The 16516-nt window shown below is 31.3% G+C and overlaps 2 protein-coding genes across 2 annotated transcripts; one reads left to right on the top strand and one right to left on the bottom strand.

The window, feature by feature from the left end:
• Positions 1-388: 388 nt before the first annotated feature.
• Positions 389-2778, top strand: LOC149877279 (zinc finger BED domain-containing protein 4-like). Its single transcript, XM_090073991.1, has 2 exons — positions 389-2122; positions 2460-2778. Exons 1-2 carry the CDS (start codon positions 502-504, stop codon positions 2573-2575), a joined length of 1737 nt encoding a protein of 578 aa, XP_089930117.1. The 5' UTR covers positions 389-501; the 3' UTR covers positions 2576-2778.
• A 3738-nt stretch (positions 2779-6516) lies between these two features.
• Positions 6517-7476, bottom strand: LOC149877278 (uncharacterized). Its single transcript, XM_090073567.1, has 2 exons — positions 7252-7476; positions 6517-7164 (listed from the first exon to the last, which is right to left on the bottom strand). The coding sequence occupies exons 1-2, from the start codon at positions 7474-7476 to the stop codon at positions 6517-6519; spliced, it is 873 nt and encodes a 290-aa protein (XP_089929693.1).
• Positions 7477-16516: the final 9040 nt, after the last annotated feature.

Below are 16516 nucleotides of genomic sequence, written 5' to 3'. Positions count from 1 at the left end.
AGTTTAAACTAATACCACGTGATCAGAGTTTCTGTTTTAAAACTGTGGGCAGCCATTTTAATAGATTTTTTTGTTGACGGGTGAAAATTTAGAGTTTGTCGGAAACTCGCATGGCTCGCTGATTTCTGCGGCCTCTTTGATGTAAAACAATAGGTTGCACGTCCATCTCTTATAGGTCCATGATCCAATGTAATCCCAGCTAACATAATACGTTCGAGCACGTTCGACGAACGTTAGAAACGTTCGGGCACGTTCTAAGAACGTTCCGTAAAAGTTCTTTGTGCTTATTCACCAAACTTTTTTTTAACTTCAGTCTGACGTCAGTTTGGCATAAGTTAAAACTAGGGGTGTCCCGGATAGCTTGTTTTAAATATCCGGCCGGATACCGGATAACCGGATATCTTAAAATTATCCGGCCGGATAATTTTTATTTACAAAACCTATAACAGGTACTTTTTTAAGCCAATTATTCCAAAATATCACCACGGTAAAGATTCTACAATGACAAGTTTTGTTTGGAAGCTTTTTAAAATAAATGATCCTTCTGAATCGATAGCAATTTGCATTCCATGTGGAAAGCAGATAAGCAGGGGATCTAATAATTCTGGTCAAAAATCGTTTTCTACAACTCCACTGCACAATCACGCCAAAAAGTTTCATTTAAAACTATATGAAGAGGAAAGAGAAAATAATATTGAACCTTCAGCATCTTCAATTCCACAAGAACGTTCAAAAGGTAGCATGCTAATTTTAAAGAAAATGTGTGAAATGAAAAAACAAATGTCTATTGAAGATAGTATTTCATCAAAAAAGATATGGGATATTAATAATGAAAAGTCAAAGCAAATACATAAAAAAATAGCCATGATGGTTGCTTTAGATAACCAACCATTCAGTATTACTGAAGATGATGGATTTATTGGTTTAATGGCTCATTTACAGCCTAGGTATTTAATCCCAAGCAGACATTTTTTTTCAGAGAATGCTCTTCCTCAATTGTATGATGATATAAAGAAGAAAGTTTTTAATGAAATTACAAAAGCACAGTCCATAAGTTTCACTTCTGATATTTGGACTTGTTCCTCATCTAATGAAACATTTATTTCTTTATCAGGACACTGGATAAAAAATACTTTTGAACGCAAACATGCTGTACTCTATGCTTCACATTTTCCAGAATCTCACACAGGAATAAATATAGCTGGGAAATTCATCAATATCTTAGAAAGCTGGGAAATTAATTCAAAAAGAAGACATCTTTTAGTTAAAGATGGTGCTGCAAACATGTCTCTAGGAAGTAAACTTGCTCAAATAACATCAGTTCATTGCACAATTCATTTATTACAGCTTGTGATTAAGGATGCAGTTTTATCCCAAAGATTAGTAATAGATTTGTTAGCTAAAGCACGTAGGATAGCAGGCTATTTTAATCATTCATCAAAGGCATGTACAGAATTTAAGTTATTACAACAACAACAAAATGAAACACCTCTACTTTTAGTGCATAATGTCCCCACTCGTTGGAATAGTGCATACTTAATGTTAGAACGACTTCAGAAACTTAAAAGAGCAGTTCAAATATATTTAGCTGATCATAATGAGCTGCCAACATTCACATCAAATGATTGGAAATTCATTGAAGGTCTATTGCATATTTTGAAACCTTTTTATGAACTTACTAAGTTTATGAGTTCTGATATTTGTAGTTTGTCAACAGTTGTTCCAAATATATGTACTTTACAAAGATTTTTATTAAAAGTTGATCAAAAAGATGATACAGTTCAAATAACGAAACATCTTTTAGCATCTTTAAATAAGAGATTCTTTTCTCAAGATAATCTAGATATTACAAATGATGAGAGATATGTTTTATCCACCATTATTGATCCTCGCTACAAGCTCAAATTTCTTCCTATTGATAAAAGAGAGCAAGCAAGATCAACGCTATTAGAGGCTGTAGTGAAAAATCAACGAAATAAAAATGAACTTTCACCAGAAGTTATTAATATTGCTACTTGTTCCAATAATTTTACACCAAGAGCCAAAAAAAAGAAAGTTGATTTGACAGAGAATGACTTTGATTCTTGCTTTTTAGAACTTGCGGAATATGAAGGAAATGGAGGTAAGAACTTTTTTCTGTTTGTAAGAAATTTTACAACAAACTTGTCGTTTAATAGTACTTAAAAACTAAATAAGAATATCAACTTTTATTACTATTATCAAAAACTAAATAAGAATATCAATTTTTCTTATTATTATTATCAAAATTCATTTAATCATTATTTTATTATAACATATTACTTTATATTATCGACAACAGATGTTAGTGTTATATTTATTTAATACTTCTAAAAGTTTTGTAAGTTGTTTATGAAAATTGCTTTGCCAATTTTATCTTATTTCATAAAATATAATTACAAAATTCCTATTTTGTAATTTCATTTGTAATTATTTTTCAGAAAATGATGGTCATATAAACTCAGATCAAGTCTCTCTTGTACAAGCTGCTCAAGAAGTTGATGTTTTCTTTAATCAATCTATTATAGATAAAAACAATGATGCTTTAAATTATTAGAAATATGAAGAAAAGTTTCCGCTGCAAAAAGATTTAGCCCTTAAATTATTAGCACCACCAGCATCTTCTGTATTTTCAGAGAGATTGTTTTCTGAATATGGAAATATTTATGAGAAAAAGCGATCAAGGCTGTTACCTCAACGCGGAGAAATGTTGTTGTTTATACATCATAATGCAAATAAATTTACAAATGAGTGATAAAATCTGTAGTTCTTGTGTACAGTTAGTTCTTAATTCAATTTGAATGATATTTTATTGAATCATTTTTAAAATTTAATTTAGATTAATTATTAGATTATTCAAAAAGATGAACACATTAAAGTTTGTGTTCAAGGTTCTGTCATTCTGTCAATTACCAAAGGATTTGATCATGGTTAAATTGTGTATCTTTAAGACTGCAGCAATAGCTTATATAATTTTTTTTCTTATTATTGATAAACATGAAGTATCCGGTATAACCAACCGGATAATTTTATTATCCGGCCGGATACCGGATAATATACAAATCCGGCCCGGATATCCGGCCGGATAACCTATCCGGGACACCCCTAGTTAAAACTGTAAAAGTCGTAATCACCAAATTTGCGCAGTTGCGTTTCAAAAAAACTTTCGTAAGCTTTTGCGTAAGTTCAGCACTATCGGTATTCACCAAACTGAAATGGTTTCACCAAACTTTTTAGAAACTTGCTCTGCTCAATTTTCGCAAGTAAAGTTAAGTTTGTAATGAGCTGCCTTAACTTTGGTGTAACTTTAAAATTACTAAATAATAAGAATGGCATTACATTATTATAATGCATATGTATATGATATATATATATATATATATATATATATATATATATATATATATATCATATATCATCTTTACAAAATGTTATGTTATGTGGGGATTTGTATTATACAAGTCCCTGTACAGCAATATAACATCTTATAAAGATATAATATTTTTATCAATAAATATACTTTCTTCTTCAGAAATTTTTTTTAAAAAGGTACATTAAGGGAATTATGATCATAATACTTAATAAGACCTTTTTTTTAAAAAGGTCTTATTAAGTATTATGATCATAATTCATATCTGTAGTGTAATTAATTCAATAGACTATTAATAATTCTAAGCCAACATAGAGGGCTTTATTCTTCATATAATAATATGTAACTAAAATATACAAACAGGTTAGTTTTAGTATACACATAATTAAACTCAACAAGAATAGTAATAATAATAATAAGAATCAGCACATTCTACCGTACTAAGTAAACAAAATAAGTAAATAAGTTCAAATAGTTCAAATATAGTCATCTAAATATTTAGGAGGATGCCGGGATCTTCCTGAACAACGAGGGATTGATTCTTCAATAGAAATTCCTTTAGGATTTGTCGGGGAGGAAGTAGAAAAGTTTTGAGATCTTTTCGGATGGAGAGGCTCAGATGAAAGGATTGTATCAGATTCATTGGAACTATCTTTGTAGTTTTGAGATCTTTTGGAATGGAGAGGCTTAGGTAAAGGGATTGTATCAGATTCATTGGAGTTATCTTTGTAGTTATTATTTCCATCATTATCACTGATTTCCTCAGCCATTGGTGCGAGATGTCTTGTAGCAACAGTGGTCTCACGCCCATCAGGCATTCTTACATGAGAATATTCACTATTAGCCTCTAAAAGCTCAATCTTTTCAACAAGATGTTCATATTTGCAGTGTCGAGCATGCCCTTTAAGCAATCAGGACCCGAGTTAGTTAACCATGTGGGAACAGAGTGCCCATTAGAAGAACGTCGACTGAATCCGAATAATCGTTCGTGAGGTGTAGCATTAGTAGAAGTGCAAAGTAATGAACGCATTGAATGAAGGACATCAGGTAAAACATGTTCCCAGTTCATGGTAGGTAAACTCTTTGATTTAAGAGCAAGTGAAATTCCTTTCCAAATTATGCCATTGTATCTTTCACACTGACCATTGCCCTGAGGATTATAAGGAGTAGTTCTACTTAGGTTGACACCTCGAGAGTTAAGAAAATTGCGGAGCTCTGTAAGCAATGAAGCAAGTGCCTCGATCTGAATGTATATAAGCTGGTATACCAAATAAAGTGAAAAATTGAGTTAAACATTTAATTACAGTTGAAGTAGAGATATCATGACAAGGAAATACAAAGGGAAATCTTGAATACTCACCAACAACTTTTAAAAATATTTATTGCTAGATGAAGACGGAATAGGTCCTTTAAAATCCATACTTAGTCGCTCAAAAGGTTGAGTAGCTTTTATTAAAGTGTGGTTAGAATTGCTTACATAGTATTTAGGTTTTATTTCAGCACAAATTTGACAAGAAGAAATGGTTTTTTTTACATCATCAATTGAAAAAGGCAGATTTTTAGATTTTATAAAATGATACATTCTGGTGATTCCAGAGTGGCAAACAGATTCATGTAGTTCTTTAAGAGAGGGTCGGTGAATAGTCATAGAGCAACAAGATCTAGAGAGGGCTTCAGTAACAAAATTGTTACGTCCAGGGCGATAAACTACATCATAGCTGTATGAAGAAAGTTCTATCCTCCATCTCAAAATCTTGTCATTCTTAATCTTTCCACTATTGTTATTGTCAAACATGAAAGAGACAGAGCGCTGGTCGGTGACTAAAGTAAAATGCCGACCAACAAGGTAGTGTTTCCATTTTCGAAGTGATTCAACAATAGCTTCCTCCTAACAGAAGAATGTTTTCTTTCAGTAGGTGAAAGTTTGCGAGAAAAGAATGCAACTGGTCTTCCAGCCTGATTAAGGGAAGCAGTTATGGCAAAATTGGAGGCATCTGTTTCCACCTCAAATGGTATACTTTCATCAATTGCTTGTAGAGCTGATTGAGAGATTAATTCTTTCATTTCATTGAAACATTTAATAGCTTCAGTTGACAGTGGAAAAGTAAACGCTAGAGATAAAGGATGAATCTTGTCAGAAAAATGTTTGATATATTGAGAGTAGTATGAGAACATACCAAGGACTCGACGGAGAGAAGCACTATCAGTGGGAGCAGGCATATCAATTAATGGCTTTAAGCGATCTGGATCAGGAGAAAAAGAGCCATTTTTTATAATAAAACCTAGGAAGGTTATACTCGAAGTAGACAATATAGACTTTTCTTCATTGAAGGTAAAAATTGCTTTCTTAGAAGCTTCAAGAAATTTTTCTAAATTGGAATCATGTTTATTTTTAGATGTATCACATACAAGCAAGTCATCTAGATATACAAAGGTGTCTTCTAATTTGTTTTCTTGAATAAACTTATCCATGATTCTTTGAAATTGTGCAACAGCATTAGTGAGGCCAAAAGGAATTCTCTTAAATTGGAAAAGATGTCCATTGGACTTAAAGGCAGTATAATACTTGTCACTTTCTAGGAGAGGTATTTGGTGATAAGCACTTTTTAACTCGAATGTGCTAAATAATGTATATTTTGCAACAGAGTTAACTAATTCATTGATGTTAGGTAAAGGATAAGCATCAAGTAGTGTAAAGCGATTTATTGTTTGTGAGTAATCAATGACCATGCGTTTTTTATGTCTCTCATTCCGGTAACAATACTTGTGATCGCCAAGGAGAATTACTGGGTTCAATTATATCTAGTTCCAAAAGTTTTTTAGTTTCTTGCTCAACGAATGCTTTGTCCTCAGAATTATATCGTCTAGAAGGTGAAGCAATCGGTTTACATTCTGGAGATAGAAAAGGGAAAAGAGTGCTAGCTTTCATTGTAATACTATTCAGAGAACAGATTTTTAAAGAATCTTTTTTCCACCATAATTGATATTAAGACTTTTGTGTAACTGCAGGAAATCTCTACCAAGTATGATTTGTTCACAAGAGTTGAGTATAACCAAAAGTTAATATTAGAGTACTTCATACCAAATAAAGTGAAGTTAGTTGAAACTTTACCTATAACTTGACAAGATTAAGAAGGATCAGCCATGGAAACTCTTTTATTAGAAGGGAGTATATTAAGTTTTAAAAGGTCACATAATGATTTGCTAATTAATGTGTCAGAGCTTCCAGTGTCAAGAAGAGCTTTTACCTTGACCCTAGCAATAAAGATATGAACAATAGAGTTGAGTGAGTTGATAGAAGAAGAAGTAATAGAGGCTAAATTTGGTGCATGGAAGTTAGCAGCAGCAGACGTGACAAAGTTCTTTGATGATTTGCATACTTTCTTGAAATGTCCTTTCTTACCACAATTGTTACATTCTGCGTCTCTGGCAGGACATGATTGTCGAGGGTGACGTTTACTTCCACAGAAATAACAAAGTCCACTAGGCTTAGTAGAAACTGAAGCAATCTCAGTAATACATTCAGAATGTTTATTAATTTTAGCAACATTACTACACTCTGTATATGAATACATTTCGTTATTTCTTTGGGCATTTTCCAATGATCGAGCTTGATTAAAGGCCTCAGTAAGTTTAAGAGTAGAGTTTTCTAGTAGTCGTTGGCGAATATGATGAGAGCTTAGACCACTTATAAATAAATCACGAATGTATTCTTCACAATGTTCTGAAGCAGAAACCTGTTTAAAGTTGCAATCTTTACTGAGTGTACGTAAGGCCTGCAAAAACTCATCAATAGATTCTCCAGATAATTGTTTACGTCAAGCTAACTGATGTCTGGAAAATAATTCATTTTTAGGTTTTACAAATAAGTTTTCCAAGATTTCTATAGCGTCATCAAAAGATTCAATATCAGCAATATAGTCAAACACAGTAGGAGATAAATAATTAATGAGGACATCTAGTTTATCTTTTGTTTGTATAGTTTTCATGAAGTTTGTAAAAGTTCTAAACCAGTGTAACCATTCTTTGGAAGCTGATGCAGAATTGGGATTGCTGTCAAATCGTTCGGGTCTTAGATATTTATCCATTAAAATATGAAGAATAAATTGTAGTGTAATTAATTTAATAGACTATTAATAATTCTAAGCCAACATAGAGGGCTTTATTCTTCATATAATAATATGTAACTAAAATATACAAACAGGTTAGTTTTAGTATACACATAATTAAACTCAACAAGAATAATAATAATAATAATAATAAGAATCAGCACAATATCGTTGTTTTAACAGCTTTACAAAAGTTTAGTCAAAATGGATATTCCAGTTATTCTAGCTGTACATGGTCAAGATCAAAGTTAGTGTTGCTTTAAGCAATTACTCTTATGTGGAATGACTTCAAAACCTTTATTTACCAAAAAATAATATAAGAGATATTGTCAACACTTTACACGATGATTTGTCACCAATCATATTGAGAAGCAACCCATTTTTTTCAGAAGCAAAAGTACTGATAGCACTAAGGCTTTTATCAACTGCGAGTTCTCAAGCAGTAATTGGTAAGAATTATTAGTTAATGCCAAAAAGATTAGCTACAATCTTATGATTCTTTATTGTTAAATATGCTTGTTATTAATGGATTGTTACAAATGCAACTTAAAGGTGGTGCTTTATACAGGGTTTTTATTCAACCTGGAATACCTAGCAAACCCAGAGGTAGTAAAAATCCCAGGGAAAACCTGGAAAACTTGATTTACGTTAGAAAAAAAAGAAATAAAATAAAATTTCTTTTTTCTCTATATGGAAATATGAAACTTTATTATTGTGTAGCAAAAATCAAACAAACCCTAATATTTTTAACTTAGCATAATAGATTGTCAAAAGATTAAGTTTTATACTGCACCCTCCTACTCTTCCTAAATTGTGATTTTATATTTTTGCAGACTTTTGGTAAGGTTACTGTATTTTTCAAGTTATTTAGAGTTTAACCTTGTCAAAGTTCACTTTTCTCTCAGATAACTAACTTGCTTTGTTTAATTAAAATATAGTAGTCAATATGTATATTTCGTTCACATGTTGTTTCATGTAATTTTAGGTGACACCTCTCATGGAAGCCAGTCAAGCTACAGTTACATACTTTGCCAGTTTTACAAATATTTTATTCAGCATTATCATCACCTTGTCAGATGGTATGATAGTCCAGATGAGATGGATGAAACAAAGAGAAAGTACTTTCAATCATTTTGAATTAAAGGTTTCCTTGGAGTAATAGATGGTACAATAATATAAATCAAAGGATTTACTATGGTTGATGAGCCAGCATATTTTTGCAGGTAAACTCATCATTTTAATTTAACACCTGATCATTTTGATTATATTACTTTAGGTCATTAGTCAAAAAGTGTAAAGATGCACTGCTTGGCCTACTTACAGAGGCATAGTTAACATGAGAAACTTAAAAAGCTTTTGTTTCACAGATTTATTATGTCTATGTATGTTTGCATATAATGCATGAAAGGTTCAAAAAAAATATTTCTGCTCTATTATTCTTTGTAAAAAAAAACTACTTATATTTCCTTTTTTTTTTAGGTGTTAATGCTTTTTTATGCTGTATTTTATTTCACATTATTATGTTATTATAAAGCGCTTCATGTTGTTAATAATATGTAAAAAAAAAATATTTAATTTATGAAGAGACATTTCTTCAATTTCACAAAGTGCAACATGTTTATTACAAAAGTTGAAGTTTTTTTTAATATCTTAAATACCACATCATAGTTCTTTAAAGTTTGAAAACATCAAGTTATTTAACGTAAGTGCTAAACTTAAAACAATATTTAATATAAGGTCATAGAGTTTAAGGTGAACAGTTGTTCTAACATGATGTCATTGTTTCCCAAAAAGGTTTTAGCTGCTTTCAGGATTTTCAAACATGTTAACATTTTGAAGATTTTTAACTTCTTTTTTTTAAAAAAGGATATCCTGTTTTGAACTGTCTGGTTGTCATTGATGCTGATGGAAAGTTCAGAGATGTTGTTGCAAAGTATCCTGGGTTGTGCCATGATGCCTTTATTTTTTCTAATCTGCATTTAAATAGACATTAGAATATGATCCAAATGCAGGTTTCTCAAACCAACCAAATGCGACTTGATATTTTAGAAGAGTACAAATAAAAAACTAAATTTTTGCAAATATATAGAAGTGATTGGAGTCTGAGAACAAGAATACATCATAAAGTCATCAGGGCAATGAGTTAATAAGATAGTATTAACATCAAGAATGACATTATGTTATTCTTTGTTTGTAAATGAATAACTATGTAATGATTATGTTATATATATATATATATATATATATATATATATATATATATATATATATATATATATATATATATATATATATATATATATATATATATATATATATATATATATCACATGCAGGTTCTCCCTAAATCAGTCTATGTATGTACTGAAGCCATCACCTATCCTTAAACCGGTGTGACGTAGTTGCGCTAACCAAAATATGCAATATCATTTATATATATTTATAAATATATTTGTATATATAAAATATATAATTATATAAATATATAAATAAATTAAAGATTTTTAATCTTTTCAGAAAACATATCTTGGAACTGCTGGCGGAAAGGATTGTGGCTCTACTACAAGAAATATTTTAAAGAAGATATTTAATAACAAAGTAGCAATGAAATTAAAATTTGCAGGACGGGGGGATAAGATGGGGATTAAGAGCTTGCAAATAACAGAAGCTATAAAAGGTATATAACTATGTTTTTTTATGTTTAGAGATATCAGTATATACTTTTTTCTACTTAATTATTTCATACTTTTAAGTATATAAGGCGTACTTTTAAAGATAATTATTAACTTCATTAAAGTATTAGCTTTTTTAGTCTAACTTTGTTATTGCTTTTACTTTTACTATTTGGTATTGTCTTTACTTTAAGCTGCTTTCCATCTTAACAAAGCAGTAAAATCAACCGATGCGGATATTGAAGAGGTGATAAAACAATGGTTAAGATATACATGCGATCGTGATAGCGGAAGGAGGGCGGGAAACAGGAAAAAACTAAAGAAAAAAATCCATAATGAACAAGAAAGCGATGAATTTTATGAGAGTAGTGATATATCTTAAACGGTGTTCTTCCTGTATACGTATTGCCTTTAAGCTAAATGGTTTATCTGTAGAATCTATTTAGATTGCGGCGCCAAGTATTGGCACCAAAAAGCGCCAAGTATTTGGCATTTCTATATAGAGACACAACGTCGAATCAAAATAAAATACGACGTTGATTCAACATAAAATACAAATTTGAATCAACATAAATGCAACGTTGAATCAACATAAATACAACGTTGAATAAACATAAAATACAACTTGAATAAACATACAAAACAACGTTGGATCAACATAAAATACAACGTTGAATCAACATAAAGTACAACGTTGAACAAACATAAAATACAACGTGGAATAAACATAAAATACAACGTTGAACAAACATAAAATAAAACGTTGAATCAACATAAAATACAACGGTGAATCAACATAAATACAACGTTTAATAAATATAAATACAACGTTGAAGCAACATAAAATATAACGTTGGATCAGCATAAAATACAACGTTGAATAGGCATTATATACAGCACTGCGCCAACGTAAAATTCTACACTGTACCGACTTAAAATAAATGTTTTTCCAACGTTGGATTTTTGTTGTTGGCGACGTCACATTTGTAACCATAATGATATAAAAACAACGTTGGCAACCGACGTTGGGCCAACGCTCCGCGCGACATTGTTCTAATGTTTTAACAACGTATAAGTGCTAGCTGGGATTGTTGCGATAACAACCAGCTGAAAAAAAATTGAGTTTTACCTGAGTTAAAGTTCACCAGGCATGTAGAGCCCAATTCAATTGCAGAAGTAATATCTTTTACAAACTCAAGTGTTCCCTCCGAGCAATCAGAGAGTGTTGGCTTCTTATAAAGGCAAGAATAAATTGTAGTGTCATCAGTAAACAATGCTACTTTAGATTTTCTGGGAGATTGTTATATGTAAATTAAAAAAAGTATAGAACCATTGAGAAACCCCTGATGCTTAAGGAAGTAAAGAAGTGTGCTTTCCATTGAGGACAACTTTTACATTACGATTGGTAAAAAATGATTCAATAACCTTAAAGATTACCTGATAAATCGTAAGAAGAGAGCTTATGGAAAAGATCATCATGCCAAACTATATCAAAGGCTTTAGAAATGTCAAGAGCAATAACCCAAGCCTCTCCACACTTACCTAATGCAGAATAAATCATATCAGTTATTACCGTAAACCAATCAGTAGTAGAACAAGAAGATCAAAATCCATATTGATTATCAGAAAGAAAGTTATTTGATTCAAGATGAGAGATTAAGTGTTTGTTAATTTAACACTCAAACATCTTTTTTATGATAGTAAGAAGACTAATGGGACGGTAGTTAGATGAGTCAGATCATTCTCCAGAATATTCAAAAATAGAGATAACAGAAGTGGTTTTCCAGCAAGCTGGAAAGCAAGATCTGAGAAGAACTTGTTAAATAGTTTTGAAAGTATAAACGGCAACTCCGGAGAACACTTCTGCAAGACTATAACAGGTATGTTGTCCGGACCCTAAGCTGTAGAAGAGTCTAAGCAGGAAATCACTTTAGATACAGAAGTAGGAGTAATACGAATGTCAAGCAATTGATCAACCAGTTTGTCGGCTACGTCAGGTATGATGCGCTCAGTGGAATTAATAGATGAGATTAATGAAAAGTTCTTAGCAACAATTCAGCTTTGCATTTAAGTGAGGTAACAAAATCTGAACCATGCTAGAGAGGTGGAATAACAGATTTCCCATTATTATAGACACTGTTAAAGATTCTCTATAAGTAATTGGAACCAAATTTTTGAGATTAAATATGAGATGAGTAATTTTATCGAGACACCATCTCTTGACTTAATCAAGAGCCCCAAGGTAGGGTATTTTTAAGTTGAAGTTTGTTTCTCCTAGACTTTGCTTAAAAAAGCAAACCCTACCCAGCAAACATGCTTTCAGCGGACCGTGATGCGTAAAGCCGCCGCTGCTGGCCCACTGTGATACCTAATGCGGATTGCCGCTGCTGTCTAACCGATGATAGACCGTTATCTCTATTTTGTGTTGGCTAACCGCCGTTGGCTTAAAAACCGCAAAACGCTTCGTTGTGGATATGTTTTTAAATCAGCATGCCAGCTTCGGTAAACACATGGCGATACATTATAGTTTTGCCAACACAAATCCAGAGTTGGTTTTCGGATAGCGGTAAGCTGTCATTATAACACCAAAAGCAGGCATTTCAATTGAAATGCCTGCTTTTAATGAGACTTAGATTGATCGATGTTTATATTGTGACTGTTTTATAAAATATTCACTGATTATAACTTAATAGTTTTAAAATATACGCTTAAAATTGTTATTACATTTATTTTTTATCAATAGTTTATTTAATATTTATAACTCTGATAAAATTATATACTAAGTAAAACAGTAAGCATTAAATAAATAAGATGTAAAAAAAAAATCAAATTAGTTTTTAGTCTTAAAATATAAATTATAATTTTATAATGATTCTGTATCTATACTATATATTATAAAATATTGCTATAATTATTGCTTATAAATATTAAAAGTTATATGATTTTAACATTGTTATAATCTTATAGCTATACTTATAGCTATACTTTATAATATTAAGTTTAGATACTGCTATAAAGTATAGATATAGATTCAATATATATTTATAAGACTCAAAATTAAAAAGACTAACTTATATATACATATATATATATATATATATATATATATATATATATATATATATATATATATAAATACAGTCAGTCACAAACGTTTTCGCACACCTTACAAAATAGAGAAAACACTTAATAAAAACCATTTTAAATGCAAAAAAATAATTTTATTTCAAAGTAAAAAGAATATATCGTACAAGAAATAGAAAATAATTAACTAAATAAAAATATTTATTTGTAAAACTGAAAAAGTTTAATTTTTGAATTTATAATATGTCACAAAAGTTTTCCTACATTAAAAAAAGCAAGAAAATTAAAAATTAAAAAATCTTTAGTATTTTGTTGAGCATTCATTGGCATTACACAAGTTTTAATCTTCTGTTCATCGATGACACTAATTTTTCGGTATAAGAAAACAGAATTTTATTCCATTCTTCTAGAAATATATTTTTTAGCATATTAGCATTTGTTATTCTATGTTTTTTGACTTTTCTGTTTAAATAATCCCACACATTCTCTATTTGGTTAAAGTCTGGTGATTGGGGAGAAGAATGCAGTTGTTTTGAATAATTGTAGAACAACCATGATTTTACAACATGAGCAGTGTGTTTTTGAGCTCAATCCTGTTGAAATATCCAATTACTTTTAAACTTTAATTTAGCAGCATCTGACTTCAAATTATTTTTTATAATGTCCAAATGTACCCAGCGATTTATATGTATTTTTTAATATAAACCAGCTTTAGCAAATAAAACAATTTGTATAAATTTATATAAGTTTCAATAATGAGCTTTTGGACAAAATGGCCAAGAAAAAACTGATGTCTACATCAAGTTTTCCAATGCCATTAAATAAAGAGGTATTTTTTAGTTCAGAAAATGAATAACATTTTAAAATAATATAAACATCTTCATTTACAAATTTGCTATCTTTATTTACAAATTTGTTATCTTAATTTACAAATTTGTTATCTCTATTTTGCAATATGTAATATATTTATAAATATTTAATTTTTTAAACTCACTGGAGTAAAGTATTTGTGCAATAAATATTACTGCTTTCGTGTTTTTCATATTCATTCCCTTTTACTGTAACCTCTTGTATATGAGATTGTTAATGAGAATTTAAATTGATCGTGGTATTAAATGTTACCAGTGAATAAAGTAAGATAGATTTTATTATTTTAATGTTATTTGCTTCAATGTTGTTTTTGAAGGAAATCGAAAATATAAGTTCTGGAGTCAGTCTACTATTTGAAAAATTATATACTTATTTACTAAACCATTTTATTTCATTCAACTATTTGGCTTTCTTTATATTTTTTCAAGGTATTTTCATAGTATATTATATCGTGCTATGTTTTTGCTTGTATGGTGAACACTATGTTCAATGTGCAAACAATATTTTAGTTCATCAAGTTATATTTTCATTGATGTGTTCTGTCTCAGATTCTTTCTTTTTCAGATCTGCGCTTGTGTCTTAGGCCTATGGTTTGCAAAAGGTTCACCATTACCCTTAAGATGCTGTGGGTTTCACAGTTTGATTTCCAACCTGGCATATAAGTATATCATTTTTAAATACTATTTATTTGTTAACTTCAAATTAAAATTAATGTGACAGATCCGACAAGCGCGCGAGATGGAGCGACAAAAAGCTATTCTGATTTTTCTTTGCAAAAATCCAACTCTTTAGGACTTGTTCCGGGATCAGGATTCACCAGTTTGGGGATAAAGCAACAAACAATTGCTGCGAATTTACCAGATGCGGTTACTGTTTTCACTTACTCGGATGGACCTGGAGTTCTAAGAAGATTATGGTTAGCTCTTAATGGAACCGGGACAAACGTCACTGGACAAGTCTTTCTTCGGATATTTACAGATGGAGAAATTAACGTTGGAAATTACTCAACGGTCACAGACGTGGACGGTGTGGACAGTGTTGCCCTTGCTTGTGACATACTCTTTACACCTCTCGGAGGAGGACCGGGTTACGCCAATTCTTTGCAAGGATGCAACGTTGCCAACATGAATTCCATGAGAGGATATTTTACGCTCGACATGCCTTTCAGATCAAACATTGGCATCCAATTGTATAACAAAAATGTTACTTACTGGATTCAACCTTTCATTTCTACATTCACCACACTCCCTCCTTCCTTGTCGTTTTACAAACTTTACTGCAGTACGTTCAGATACTTCAGCACCACTTACGGAAACGAATATGTTTTGCTGAACACCATAGGAAAAGGAAATGGCGTTTTTCTAAAATACATCAGAGCACACATCATCGGCGCTTCTGGAAACTGGTGGGAGTCTAGAGTCAGAATGTACGACGGTAATTTACCCCCAGGAAATGGAACCGTTCTCAGTCCATGGACGTCATACAACACAAACGATTACAACTATTTCCCAAGTTACGACAGCGGTAGCAAATGCATCTTTTCCTCGTCTGGATTGGAAGATTTTTACTTGTCCTCGTGGAACGGACAAAGTGTGACCTCGTTCAACAACAAATCGTCAGGGTTGTTATATCAATCTAACTGAACCATTGGTTCAACCACAACCATTTCCTTTTACAGAAATTTCGGAGAGTCTGACTCCATGCCAAGCGTCGCAGCGGGCAGAAGACTCGTCGTCACTCTTAACTCGGGAGACGCACAAACAGGTCAACCCGAAAGCTATTACCTTCTCCTCGGCCATGCGTTTTATTACGCATAATTCTTATGCTCGGCGCATAATTCTTTTCACTTGTGCTTTCGCAGAAGTAACAAGTGGTTTAGCTGAAGCATAAAAAATGTGACGAAAAACGTTATAAGTAAATTTCAACACAAATGAAAAATGCCGTCTCTCATTTGCGAAAATTTTTGCATTGAAGAGTTTGATCCGGATATTCAACGAAATGTCATTCACGTCTTCCTGAAAAAATAAGGTAAAATTTTGCAACGACTATGGACTAGAGAAAGGCTGTTATATAGATCGTTTCTTGAAAAGAAAAAAGTTTTTATGGATATTTATAACAAAAGCGACAAAGACGTGACGATTAAAAAAGGAGAAAGTTTATGCCTCGTAAATTTCTTTTAACCATGAAAAAGAAATTTTTATTTTTTCTTAATAAAATGGAGTATAATAGTTATAAAGAAATATGCCCAACTCTTCCAACGGCTCATGCAGATGATGGACACGTTTATCGTCTTGAAAAAATAAGCAAAATCCAAAAAGAGATGAACAACGAAAGGAAAAAAAGAGTTCATCTTAGTAAAAAGTACCACAGCGCTTTCAGAATCATATCCAATG

Source organism: Hydra viridissima, unplaced genomic scaffold (genome assembly GCF_058129835.1).
Source record: "Hydra viridissima isolate aposymbiotic clone 2 unplaced genomic scaffold, HvirCarnegie_v1 scaffold_16, whole genome shotgun sequence".
NCBI classification, from domain to species: domain Eukaryota; kingdom Metazoa; phylum Cnidaria; class Hydrozoa; order Anthoathecata; family Hydridae; genus Hydra; species Hydra viridissima.
This window is presented reverse-complemented; position numbering and strand designations above follow the sequence as displayed.